At 45.1% G+C, this 13,668-nt stretch overlaps 3 protein-coding genes and 1 long non-coding RNA gene across 4 annotated transcripts in view; 3 read left to right on the top strand and 1 right to left on the bottom strand.

The window, feature by feature from the left end:
• The first annotated feature begins 594 nt into the window (after positions 1-594).
• Positions 595-7,012, top strand: LOC136448083 (procollagen C-endopeptidase enhancer 1-like). Its single transcript, XM_066447205.1, has 8 exons — positions 595-720; positions 1,273-1,389; positions 2,222-2,531; positions 4,252-4,445; positions 5,257-5,360; positions 5,820-5,940; positions 6,080-6,230; positions 6,869-7,012. The coding sequence occupies exons 1-7, from the start codon at positions 675-677 to the stop codon at positions 6,205-6,207; spliced, it is 1,020 nt and encodes a 339-aa protein (XP_066303302.1). The 5' UTR covers positions 595-674; the 3' UTR covers positions 6,208-6,230; positions 6,869-7,012.
• Positions 7,013-7,313: 301 nt separating this feature from the next.
• On the top strand, positions 7,314-8,173 carry LOC136448086 (uncharacterized). The gene is made up of 2 exons (XR_010757831.1): positions 7,314-7,385; positions 7,546-8,173. It is a non-coding gene; the product is annotated as an uncharacterized lncRNA (long non-coding RNA).
• Positions 7,916-12,751, bottom strand: LOC136448082 (tolloid-like protein 1). Its single transcript, XM_066447204.1, has 8 exons — positions 12,541-12,751; positions 11,528-11,644; positions 10,966-11,088; positions 10,574-10,745; positions 9,931-10,124; positions 9,007-9,110; positions 8,479-8,599; positions 7,916-8,172 (listed from the first exon to the last, which is right to left on the bottom strand). The coding sequence occupies exons 1-8, from the start codon at positions 12,662-12,664 to the stop codon at positions 8,036-8,038; spliced, it is 1,092 nt and encodes a 363-aa protein (XP_066303301.1). The 5' UTR covers positions 12,665-12,751; the 3' UTR covers positions 7,916-8,035.
• A 677-nt stretch (positions 12,752-13,428) lies between these two features.
• The window catches only part of LOC136448084 (procollagen C-endopeptidase enhancer 1-like), a 5,502-nt gene continuing 5,262 nt past the window's right edge, over positions 13,429-13,668 (top strand). The window contains exon 1 of the mRNA XM_066447206.1: positions 13,429-13,564. Coding sequence (XP_066303303.1) covers positions 13,519-13,564 — 46 coding nt within the window. The 5' untranslated portion in view covers positions 13,429-13,518. The remainder of the gene's footprint in view (positions 13,565-13,668) is intronic.

Raw genomic sequence — 13,668 nt, 5'->3', positions numbered from 1 at the left:
TACTGCTATAGTATTGGACAAAAATGTTCGCGAACATAAAACCACCGCGAACATTTCTTCATTTACAGTACATATCCAACCGAAGCCACATCCCTGAACTTTTAAAAGTGTTCTGTTTAGCAAGGTTTTAACGTTGTGTGTCAGAAACACCCCGTTAGCTTAGTCTCATATCGGACAGTTGAATTCTTAAGCCCCCCTCTCACCAGACCCGCGGCACGCTGGCGGCGTCGCTGCGTCCTAAACTGGATTTGTGTTATCCTTGACTTTATAATGGGAATATCGTTCAAAACGTACAGGTATGACAAAAAGACAACAAAACACACAGAGCTTAAAAAGATTCGTTTTTTGTCCATGAAATTCGTTGAGTGCTTTGTCAATTCGATCGGCCGCAGTGACGCCGCCAGCGTGCCGCGGGTCCAGTGAGAGGGGGACTATACTGAACCACGGTGCCCTCTGCCACTACTTATTTACACTGGTATCTGTGATGGCATACAAGGTCACACAGGGCGCGGGAAAATAACAGGTGCAGTCTAAGTGACGTGTACCTCCGCCTCCGGAGGTATCACCGTTTGCTGCCCCGGACAAACAAGACGTAATATTTGTACGGATCGGTACAAATACAGATACCACACGTACACACCGCTCACTCCGAACCAGAAACTGAGCTATTCACGATGAAGACTTTCGCGCTGGTATTACTCTATTTGGGAGCCGCAGCCGGTAAGTTACTTCTCCACCTGTTTCAACAGTCCTAAAGTTTTCTTCCATGTGTATAGTTTATTTCCATCAAGTCTTGTTTTAAGACGGTATCACATTATATCAGCTACATGCATATGATAAGATGGCATATGTTAGAGATGATGATATCCGTGGCGTGGCGTTTAGTACCGTCGCGGTGGCGCAGTGGCAGGGTGTTTGACCCAGAACCCAGAGGTTCTGGGTTCAAATCCGCGGTCCCCTGATTTGTTCCCGTTGACCTTGTGCCCTCGGGAAAGACACTTAACACGACTTTCCTCACTTCACTCAGGTTTAAATGAGTACCTAGCGTCGGTTAGGGCCGTCCCTCGGATAGGACGTCAAGTGGAGGTCCCACGTTTGAGGAGAGCCACACCTCGAGCACGTAAAAGAACCCGCCACTCGTATCGAAAAGTGTAGGGGTCCTTCCCGGTGTGAATGGTTCAAACCTTATAGTCTGGGTATGTGTGAAACCATTGACTGTTGACATCAATCATTACAATATTTCATAGCTAACATCGTCTGACATTTTTCCAGCCCAGGTGTGCACTGTCAACCAGTTCCAGTGTGCCAACGGTAACTGTATCCCCCTCCTCTGGGAATGTGATGACTTCAACGACTGTATAGACAATAGCGACGAGCAGAATTGCGCAGGTAAATAAAGTCTTGTAAATCATGTTTCACCCATAGCACAGGTATGGGATGGAAATATATTATTGTGTCTTCTTCTCCTCCCCCCCCCCTGCTTTTTGGTCAAATGGATCGATTCAACTCGGTGGTTTTTCAGCCCAGAGACCTGGAATTCTTTGTTATTCAAACCTTTGACATTATTCAATTGATTTTTATGCCATTTTAGACCACAAATGTTTATTTTTTGCTCATGTGCCCTGGTACTAAAATCATATGATCTGAAATTTGCCAAGGATTTATGCCCACGGGACTTGATGCATACATTTTACATACTTCATTGAAAAATGATTAATCTTGGGATTTTTAAAGTTTTTATTCTTGGACCAAAAATGTATGTTTCGGGCTCATGTGTTTGGTATCAATTCTAAATGACCTGAAATTTGGCAGAGGGTGCCTTGAGCATCTGTGGATCCCAGGTTTTCTTTCATATTTTTGTGATGCACCCGTTCAAGTAGTTATTTTTGCCCACAAATGTAAATTTCGATCGGGTTCCTGCATCATGAAGTGACAGCCAAAACTTACCTGAATCTCGGTATGGGGTTAGCTTTCGTATGCTAGGGTCACATTTCCAATCCGGGCCCCGGCCGGGCAGTCTTTGGGAACGAAAAGTATGATATAAAAGACAACTAAAACATAAAACGTACCCAAAATTATTTAAGAGCATAGCTTGTGCAAATTCAAAGACATACACTTTGATCTTTCTATTTCCGTAAACATTCCGGCCGGGACCCGGTTAGGAAATGTGACCCTAGCAGCACTAGTGATGGAAAGGGTAACCTTTGCTTCCTTTCGGCAGATACCGGTGGCAGCCAATGCTTGTCAAACCAGTTCCAGTGCCTGAATGGCGGCTGCATATACAGCAGCTGGGTTTGTGACGGTGACAACGACTGTGGCGATATGAGCGACGAGCAGAACTGCAACGGCGGACCGGGGGGATCCACCCCGCTGGCGGCGTGTGGGGGCAACCTGAACGGGACCTACGGCAGCATCAGCCCAGCGTACGACGACAACTTGGACTGTATCTGGACCATCAGCGCACCCGCGGGCTTCTTCGTCGAGCTGGAGTTCACGGCCTTTGACATCGAGGATGGCGGAGCCTCCTGCAGGTAATATTTAGGCCCCATTAGACCGATCCCAAAGCCACGCCCCCTGTTCGATTTCGAACACCTCCGTCAAAAACAGGGTTTGACGGACCAAACATGGCCGCCCCGGCTAGGTTGAAAATAATGCCACTGACTTCGGTTTAGTACCCTGCTTTACACGTGCCATTTCTGCCCCGCCAACGCTGTTTTTGACGGAGGTGTTCTGAATAGAACAGGGGGTTCTATGGGTCTTCTATTCGTTCGATATGGTGTTCGACAGGATCGGTCTATTCCACTAGGACGTCGAACTCACTAAGATCGCTCTACTGCACCGGTGCCCGTAAGGGGTATAGTCCCGACCGGGTCCCGAAGCCACAAATTTGTCCCAGTGGACTGCCGGGTACCGCGGGGGTACCTCCCGGTGTTCGCACGGTTAGTTCACGGCGTCTATTTGTTACTGGGTCCCTTGTTGATTTTAAGTCCGAGTTAAAATGATTCGCGGTCCCGGCCGGGCACAAAAATAGCCCGGCAGTCGCAGGGTATCCCACGGGGCACGTAGAGGTCACGCCCGAAAGTGCTAAAAAAACAGCCCGTCAACTACCCTGCAGGACCCCTTTTTCCAATTGGGACCTAAGCATAATAAGACGAACGTTCTTTTGAGAACGCCTGCCCACATATGTCAGAACCATAGCCTCGAGTCCAGCCTTGGTAGCTTTGGCGGAGCAGCAACCGTTAGAAGGGGACCAAAGCTAGCAAGGCTGGACTCCAGACTACTAGTATCAGAACTAAAAATTAGCTTTTCTTTCTTTATATTTATTCATTGTTCTTTGGTGGCGGCATGAAACTAAGGCCCAATTTACACTTGTCCTTTTAACTGTAGTACTACACATGGTAGCCTACTACTGTATTGGACTACAGCTTTTTTCTGGGTGTAAAAAGAAAACTACTGCAGAAGTCTACTACAACCTCGGGGGTAGTAGTACTACACTTCGGCGGAGGTTCTGTGAGACTTCGAACCGGGTGTAAAGCGAAACTGTAGTACAGAGGTAGTAGACTACACTTCGAAGCCAACAACCATGTTTGATTTGGCGTAATTCGAACTGATCGCGTGTTCCATTTCGGGTTATCTGCGGTCATTCTCTAGTTTTCTCAGTAAAACAGAGCTGTCAGGCCCCTTTTCTTGGTATTTCGCATCAGATAAAACCCCTACCTTTTCACAAATAAAAAACATGCTGAAATTCCCTCCCGCAATTTTTCAAAGGTCACAATAGGTCACTACAGTTTCATGGCAATCAGGAACAGCAGGTGTCCTGTTAGGCTTCCTGTCAGTGAGTGTAAAGTCGAAGGCAATCTGCAGTCTACTACAGTAGTAGACTACCATGTGTAGTACTACAATTTCACAGAGCAAGTGTAAATTGGGCCTAAGTCAGCGACTTGAGTGTGTTGCCACCATGTATTGTCAATAAAAGTTGCAATAAAACAAGTGTTTTATCATAGTTGGAAATATTGTCGATGTTGTTTGATAACATCAAGACAAGGCTAAACTTATTTTCCAACGCAAGGAACAATAAGTAACTAAAACGAAATTGAAAGAGCGTCTATGTTGCTTGACAACATCATAACAAAGTTAAACTTATTTTCCAACACAAGGAACAAACTCACCATGTTCCGAGTCTACACTTTGTGTTTGAAGTAAGCATTACCGTGAGTTACTCTTTCTAACCGCTGCTCGTGTGATTTCCAGCTATGACTACGTTGCCGTGTACGACGGCCCCGACACCAGCGCGGAGCTGATCGGTAAGTTCTGCGGCAGCACCATCCCGGCCCCGATCCACTCTCACGGCAACATCCTGACCGTCAGGTTCGTCACCGATAGAAGCGTCACAGAGACCGGCTTCAGGCTGATCTACACCACCACCGACGAGCATCCCGTGCACCGTGAGTTTTAGCCTCCTTCGCAGACTTCCTATGAACAGCGGTGTTTATATTGTTTATACACCTGTGGGGATGTGCAGCTTGTACTTTTCAGTACAAACCTGGTGTGTTACGCCGTTAGCCGGTCTACCGGGTATGCAATACAAACAAGCAAAACACGAAACTATGGATGTGTTACATAAGTTAATTGAACGCAAAGATAGTTCTATTCTTACTGCAAAAATTTCGGCACTATCGCTGTTCATTTGGAAATGAACAGCGTCGTCCCTCGTCTACACAACTCCCTTGACTACACAACTCCCTTTAGAGAACCTCCCCCCCCAATATAAACACCGCTGTTCATAGGAAGTCTGCGAAGGAGGCTACGTGAGTTTGCTTTGCTACCCATTCTATACCCGATAGTGCCGATTCGCATATTGGTCTGCTGATTGGGACATACGTGAATAGTTTCATTAGGTTGGTAAGTCTCTGAATAAAAAGGAACCAAGTGTTTTGTTCAACCGACGTGTCGACGACCATCTGTCACCTTCCTCAGGGCAAGACTGACTGGCTGTATTTCGCACTGCAGCTAGGTGTCGCTGCTAACAGATGCGGTCACAAAAGTAAAGTATTTAACACGTTACATATATACATAGATAGTTCATGGGGTGTTCACAATGCGGTCCCAAACGTGAAGGAGTGTATAACATTAGGACATACCAGGTTCATGATGATGTCAGGCGAGTTCATATGTAAAATGTTGTAGGCTTCATTTTCACACAAGTTTTGTTCCCCAGTTTATATACATGTACTCATAAAACAATGTCTTCACTAGCGTCTGGCTGTGGCGGTCCCGAGTCGCTGACTGATCCAACCGGCAACTTCAGCAGCATGAACTTCCCCAACAACTACGACAACAACGCGCAGTGCCAGTGGGAGGTGGGCAACAAAGCCTCTTATTCTAAATATGATAAAACTCTCTGGGCCATTGTTCAGTGTAAATGACACTGCACCAAATGGCCTCGGATCCGGACGTGTCCGGACAGGAGAACTTGGAGATCCGGAACCTCAGATCCGTAAGAATCCAGACGGATACGGGGACCGTATTGTACTAAAACAACTCCAATTTACCTGAATTAACTTGCATGTGCAAGTGGTATACCACATCAGTGTACCACTTGCATATGTAGTTTAATGTAGGTAAATTTGAGTTGTTTTAGTACAATACGGCCCCCGTAACCGTCTGGATTCTTACGGATCTGAGGTTCCGGATCTCCGAGTTCTCCTGTCCGGATACGTCATGATCCGAGGCCATTTCGTCCAGTGTGAATCTTAGCTGTTTGTAAATGAAAACCATATCCATGCTTCTATGATTGCTGATGTTTTCTTTCTTTGTAGATCGAGGTGGAGGCGGGAATGAGGATCAACCTCATCTTCACCGCCTTTGACCTTGAACCGGAAAGACTCTGTCCTCAGTCCAACGACTACGTGGAAATCTTCGAGAACGACGTTTCTCAAGGTAGGTTTAACTTGCTGGTGTTTCAACAACGTCTATAAAACAACACACTGAGCAAATTTCTTCCATCCATTTGTATACTAAAGTCTATTGTCCACTAAATGTGTGCCTTTCTAGTTACACTTTTTCAATTCTCTGTCAGGTCGCCATTGCGGCAACGTACAGCTGCCCCCGACCACTTCTACTGGCAACACGCTGAAGGTGGTGTTCTACAGCGACAGTAGCACCACTGCGACGGGCTTTATGGCGCAGTATGTGACCATCCCGTGAGCAACATTAGGCAAACACTTGAGGTGATTTCTTTTCTTTCACTATCGCTGGTTTTGATACCGTGACAGATTTGGACTTGTTGCTGGTATGGTTAACGTCTAGCATTATATTGTATGTTAGTTAGTCGCTACATACATGTATAGCAAACAAGGCAGAAATGATTTAAATCTCAGCAAGGCTGCCAGCAAGCAAGCAAGAAAGACATGCTAAATGCTTCACATGGCGACACCTTGCGTAATGGCAGGATGTTTGGCGCAGAACCCATGAAGTCATTCGGAAAGGCACTTAACACGAATTTCCTCGCTTCACTCTGGTGAAAATGAGTATCTAGCTTCGGTTAGGGACGTCCCTCGGATAGGACGTTAGATGTCTGAGAAGATTTACACCACGAGCACGTAAAAGGACCCACCACTTACTCGGAAAGAGTAGGTGGTCCTTCCCGGTGTGAGTGGATCAAATACACCTGTGGGGATGTGCAGCTTGTACTTTTCAGTACAAACCTGGTGTGTTACGCCGTTAGCCGGTCTACCGGGTATGCAATACAAACAAGCAAAACACGAAACTATGGATGTGTTACATAAGTTAATTGAACGCAAAGATAGTTCTATTCTTACTGCAAAAATTTCTTCACGAAAGACTGACCACACATTTGTCATTCCAGGGGTCCTGAGGTGTGAAGCTGTCTGACTATCAGCGAGATTGTTCGAAGATCACAAATTCCATCTGGAGGACAACAAAATCGGCGCGGCATTATGATTATCATATAAAAGAGACCCCAATAAAGTTGTTGAAGTACTCTGGCGAATGTTGATTTTTTCTCCACATACATGCGAATTGTTTTGATGCAGAAAGGTACAAGTAGAGTGAAATAAATGTAGATTCCAATGGGATTGTCTTCGGTCTAACGTTACATTTTTCCATAGAATCTTCTATCAAGAGAGACGCATTGTCTTTTATTTTCGTCCCACAACTGTGAAAAACAGCCCTGAAATGTTCTTATTAGGTGCATTAAGTACACATCGTATAACAAAAGACGTAATTCTCTCCGTAAATGTCTTTAGATACACAATTAGAGTATGGGAGTCTAACATACTATCTGCAAAGGTCAGAGGTCGTGACAGTCAAAATGGCGTCTGTTGGGGTGAGCCCCTGTCACCATGCGTCCTTCCTCGGTGCAGGTGTAAAAACCCAAAAGGGCGAGTAAGCCGCTCCCGGGATTCGAACCCGCGCCAATCCGATCCGCACGGCTTGGGAAATCAACGCGCTAACCACTAGACTAAAAGGTCCGGACCGGTTAGACTGGTCAGTTAGTGGAGGTTGATCCCCACTGTTACACAGGTGTGACAATTTTGTGGTTCTTGAGAGTTATTACGGCTACCTACACTATGACAAGTGACAATGCATTGGTGCGAGAGAACAAAAATAGCTATATAAAAGTACCCCCATCTGATATTGACTTATGACCGCTGTGTCGAAAGACGATCGAGAAAAAAATTATAACACACTGATCTGGAACAGAATTATTTCAGGACATTTGTCAAATGCATGGGACATGATTTCTGTGGAAAATAATCGACTTTAGCCGTCAAATATCTTTGCATGCATGTCTCATTTCTTCAGCATCGTATCTATACTTACATTTCATGTACAGTTATAATGCATGTCTATAAACGCATCTCACACATTTGTATTGACATGGAAACATTTATTGTGTCCGTTTTGGTGTTATTTGACACCATTGGTATCTTCCTCGATGACGAATACCCTGTACCCTGTAAATGAATATACACAGAGTCACATTTTCTAGAATCTTGAGTGTTCACTTTCATCACTTTGCAATGGTTGTGTACTGCGCCAAAAAGCCCGTCGCAGTGGCACTACCGTCGCTGTAGAACACCACCTTCAGCGTGTTGGACGTAGAAGTGACTGGTGGTAGCTGCAGGTTTAGGTTTCCACAGTGACGACCTAGCGAAGGATTGGAAAAAAAAACAGGGCACACATTTTAGAGTACAAATTTGAGTTGCCAAATGATTTTAACCCTTTCGATTGATGTATTATGAGTATTTCTTATTCATCATGCAAAGAAGGTCATCGTTTGCATAAATTATATCAGTTGATCATCTTCTCCACCCAAATTGCAAAAGTATGACAGTGTTATCTTAACACGCACATAGACACACGCTCGGTAAAACATAACCTTCTTGGCGAAGGTAACAAGTATAAGAAGTTCCTGAATCCTGATTCAAGTAATACAACTTCTAAGGGTTTTACCAAGAGAGTCATCGTTGTCGAAGATTTCCACGTAGTCGTTAGTGCCAGGACAGTCTCTCTCTTCCTCAAGCTCAAAGACAGGAAAGACGAGATTGATCCTTTTCCCTGCCTCCACCGTTATCTGTAAAGACAGAAAACTGTAAAAGTACAAAACAAGTAGATCACAACTACACAGTGATTTGTCCCCCATAAGATTGGTAAATCAAGTCCATGCGCGTTTGGTTTGCTCAAGATTAATGCCTCCTTCACACTTGTGCGTATATGCAACTCCGCATGAGTTGCATATAAACATTTTTTGGGAGTTTAGGTAAAGTGTGCGGCCGAAAAAAGCATATCTTTGTTTCGATAACTAGGCTGCCCAACGGTGTGTTAAAGTGGAAAACAACTTCTTCCCTACAAACTTTACCTATAGCAAGGAAATGTTACTACGCAACTCATACGCACTGGAATATACACACAAGTGTGAATGGGCCCTAAGAATTGCACTGTTTGGTTAAAAAAAAGAAAATGAAATGTTTTCCGGCCCACCTCCCACTGGCACTGTGCGTTGTTATCGTAGTTGTTGGGGAAGTTCATGCTGAAGAAGTCACCAAAGGGAGCGGTCAGCTCTTTGGGACCACCACAGCCAGACGCTGGGGAAGGCAGAGCGTATGGAAACCTACAGTGTGACTTTGGTTTGTCTGGCTATCAAGGAGACCGCTAAAATGACTAGGGAAAAGAAGAGGGCAGCACATCCGTACCAAGCAAGGATGTTTGTTCTAATTTCATTTTATTTTGTTCAAGGCACAAACTGACCCATAGTAAAAACAGAAACTATACACAGAAACATGGATGCAGAGAAACATAGCAATCTATATACACAGGCGCCCCAGATGTTTTTGAAGTAAGTGTTCTAGTAGAATGAAACCGTCTTACGTACAAACTGTATAATTGTATTAGATAAGTGGAAGGTCAAAAGAATAGCATTGTTTACGCCCTATCTCGTATCAAAGGTATCAGTCAGGTGGGATACAAACATTTCACTTGCACTGTAGATTGTGACTGTAACATGTGTATATTACATAGTAACACAAGTTGCCCATTCTACGACCACGAAAAAAATGAACTGTTTAAAGAGGCCACAATTTTCCATCCTAATTTCTCCACGTTTACAGACGAAAAGAAAACTACTCTCCTCTTAACATAAAAAAAAACACATATAACAGAACAAGTGGGATCATTCGTCTTCAACTGTCTTGGAAAAAGAAGCCGAACCTAATAAGTTAGAACTTAGTGTTAGTAGCTAAGACTAGAGTAGTCATATGCATATGTTACATTGTTCATCATTTTCTGTCCGTCCACTCCGTGTTACATGTACATGAACTTGCTATTAGCCTACGGGCAGGAATTTGCAATAAACTTTCAATATATTTCATCCAACATGAGCTAGCTAACAAAACACTTTAAACTCACGGTGCACAGGAGGTTTGTCCGAAGTTGTGTAAACAAGTGCGAAGCCCGTCATCGTGACGCTATAGTCGGTGACGAAGATCACGGTTAGGACGTTGCCGTGAGAGTGGACCGGGGCAGGGATGGTGTTCCCGCAGAGCTTGGCGAGAAGCGGCGCGGTGGTGTCCGGGCCGTCGTAGACAGCAACATAGTCATAGCTGACAAGTACAGATGAAGTGCTCAGGTGTAAGCTAGAACTCATATCAATGAGTAACTAGTGAAATGACCGTCTAACACGTTAAGAGCCGCGGTTACACATAGCCGACCATGGCCTCCCGACCTCCCCCCAACCACGTTTGGGAGTGGTTCGGGAGTCAGGTCGGCTGCGGTCGGCTGGTGTTCGGCGGGGTTGGCTGGTCTTGGGCTGCACCAGCCGAATGTTTTTAAATGTTCGAAACATTCGGCTGTTGACGGGAGGTCTGGAATGCGTCGGTTGGTGGTTGGGAGTAAGTCAGCAGTAGTCAGTATGTGTTGGGAGTCAAGTTTGACTCATAACCTAAAACCGGCCAGACTGCCCCCGACCTACCACCCGCCTTGGTTGGCTAGTGGTCGGGAGCCATGTTCGGCTATGTGTAACCGTGTCTTAAGGGAAAGATGTCTGTCTCACCCGCAGGAAGCTCCACCAGCCTCGACATCAAAAGCTGTGAACTCCAGTTCGATGTAGATGCCCTCGGGGGCGCTGATGGTCCAGACACAGTCCATGTTGTCGTCGTATGAAGGCCTGATGCTGCCGGTGGACTCGGTCAGGACCCCGCCACACGGTGACAGCCCGCCTGGTCCTGTGGAGAGAACATACAACAGAACTTACGATGAATTATCCTTGAAAATAGCACATTTTTCTCTGATAAGTAGAATCGATAACACCAAATATAATCAACATGTGTAAAAGAGCAGAGGATTCATATAAGCACTTTTAGCTTCTTTTCCTGTGCTTATGAAACATGTTTTGTGTGTGAATAGAATAAGATATGTAAAATAGATATAAAAGAGTTTTTCAACCGGTGCAGTTTTGTTCGTCGCTCATGTCTCCACAGTCGTTGTCGCCATCACAGACCCAACTGATGAATATGCAGCCGCCATTCAGGCACTGGAACTGGGATGCCGAGCACTGCTGTGTGCCGCCTGGCGAAATATAAAGGCACTGCACGTTGTAAAGTCACCCTGTATTTTTCCTACCACTCAGTAGATGGTTTGTATATTATTTGATGACTTTTGCGTGAAACAATACAATACAATGGCAACTGTTGTAGAAAAGGTACGAAAAGGCAGTCAGTGAAATGAAGCAGAATGCTTTTTCTAGTGATGCATTTTTTGTACAAGATCCCTATTATTAATTCTTCGAGGGTGAGATATAGCCTCTACAAGGTTTGCGACTGTAACCCCTTTAGCGGACTAACTCCTCTGGCATGTTATCTGTCTATTTGGCCGATGTTGACTATTATTCCGGCGACCTGTGGACCCAGGTAGAGCTAGGCGAGGCACTGCGTAGAAAATGGTATTGTGTGCCTTATATCATGTATTTTACGCTCAATAGCAGTAACATAAGGCATGCTTTGTTCACCATTGCAGTTCAGCTCGTCGCTATGGTCTCCACAGTCGTTGTAGTCATCACACTCCCATGTGGGGGGGATACAGTTACCGTTGGCACACTGGAACTGGCTGTCGGTGCAGAACTGAGCTGGAACATTGCCATACGGGTGTCAAGAGACGTTTTTTTATACTTCAGTATAGGAACCGTTAAAAGGTCTCGCTGAGGAAATAATTTCAAAAGTACTCTTGTAATGCTTTAACCTGAGTACCAGCCTCCGTAGTGACCGCTGGCTCAAAAAAAAATCGCTTGCTAGCCACTTATTTTTTTGAGCCAGCGGTCACTACGGAGGCTGGTACTCAGGCTAGTAATGCTTAGGTCACTAATGTAAAAAAGAAACCATGCTGGGCAGTTCACGGGCTGTTATTTTGCACTTTCGGGCGTTACTCCCACGTGGGGCTACCGGGCTATTCTTGAGCACGGCCAGGGCCTAACCAAAGTTAAGATCAACGTGGGACCCGGTAACAAATAGGCACCGTGAGCTAATCGTGAGAACACCGAGAGGTACTCTTCCGGTGTCCGGCAGCCCACCGGGACAACGTTGTGTCTTCGGGGCCCGGTCGGGACTACACCCCCGACGGGCGCCGGTGCAAATGTGACCGTAGCATCACTGATACGTCAATTTCATTCTGTCAGTTAGACTCTGTCAAAATTGATATCATGTGAAACTGACCTGATGACGTATCAGGTAACAAATTTGAAGTTAAACATCAATCATTGTAAACCCGCCCTTTACTGAAATAACAAATATCATTGCAGAAAAGATTGGCTACACAGAGAGCGGTTTTGTCTGCTTCTAAGATGCCGTAAAAGACGTGATAGCAGAAGACCTATTATGTCAAGCTAAGGGCATCGTCACTTAGGGTGCATGCTGAGCCTCTAGACACTCTTCCACGTATGTATTTTGACAAATGTTACAAAAGAATCATTTTCAGTATAATGCATAGAGGACAACGGCAAGACTCGGGCCGAGATAATTAACTTACCGGCCGCGGCTACAAAACAAAGCAACACTAGCGCGAACGTCTTCATCTTGCACAGCTCTATTAGTACAAGTGTGGGCTCTGTAGTTTTTCTGATGGCTATAGCATGACGAGTTAGACAATTCATGTTATTTGTTCTTGATGGCAAACGTACGAAAGCCCAAAATGACAAGGAGGAACAGCTCCTTCAGACCATTTCCAAGAATCTAAACCCATTTCCAAGCCTTCCAAACCCACTTCCAACCCTTTTCCAAACCATCAGTGAACGCTGCGTCGAGACTCGATTTCCAATGCTGCCCCGGGTTTGGAGAAGGCTTGGGAGTGGGCTTGAAATCTTGGAAATGGGTTTGAAATCTTGGAAATGGTCTGAAGAAATTGTCTCCCCTTGTCGTTCCTGGCTTTCGTACAAACGTGAGGGAAGGAGTCACCCAAAATGCACCTGTTACCGTTTTCCTGTGTGTTATACTTGTCACGTGTCGTTGTAGATAGCCAGTGCAAGCAGCGAAACAGAAGAAATGTGATTAAAGGTTTAACTCAAACACCTAATACTGCCCCCGGAGTTCAGTCTTCTGTCAGGACCAGCTCTTCGGTCAACATGCCCCCGAGGAATTGTCCTAATTACTGTACTTAGGATAGTTTGGAATTTGCAGCTAGCCAGTATGGACTGTAAACTGCATGTATACAGTCGAGACAGAATTGTGACACTGTACTGTAACAGAATTAGGGACTATTCCAGATCAATGCACTGCAGGTAGGATGTGATCTTTTACCTTATTTTCAACTGTACAGCGTATAGAGTATCTGCCAGACTAGGGAAAGTAACAGGTGCAGTTTGAGTGACGTGTGCGTCCGGAGGTACTGATGTTAACACGCAGGATCAAATAACAGTATTATCGATTTCCGCGCACGTCGATACAGGTATATAAATACGGTAACGAAGTTCATACTACCCTGCTTTTCTGAAGAGAGGTCTCGTACAAGATGAAGGTCTTCGCACTGGTGTTTCTGTGTTTTGGAGCCACAGTGGGTACGTTCATTCCCAGAAAATAGACAATGATTTTTTTGATATTTTCTTATAAATGAAAAGCAAATCTGGTACAATGTAAGTTTTTGTAGTAAAATGTGTTTTGT

The sequence above is a fragment of the Branchiostoma lanceolatum genome, chromosome 14 (assembly GCF_035083965.1).
Source record: "Branchiostoma lanceolatum isolate klBraLanc5 chromosome 14, klBraLanc5.hap2, whole genome shotgun sequence".
NCBI classification, from domain to species: domain Eukaryota; kingdom Metazoa; phylum Chordata; class Leptocardii; order Amphioxiformes; family Branchiostomatidae; genus Branchiostoma; species Branchiostoma lanceolatum.
This window is presented reverse-complemented; position numbering and strand designations above follow the sequence as displayed.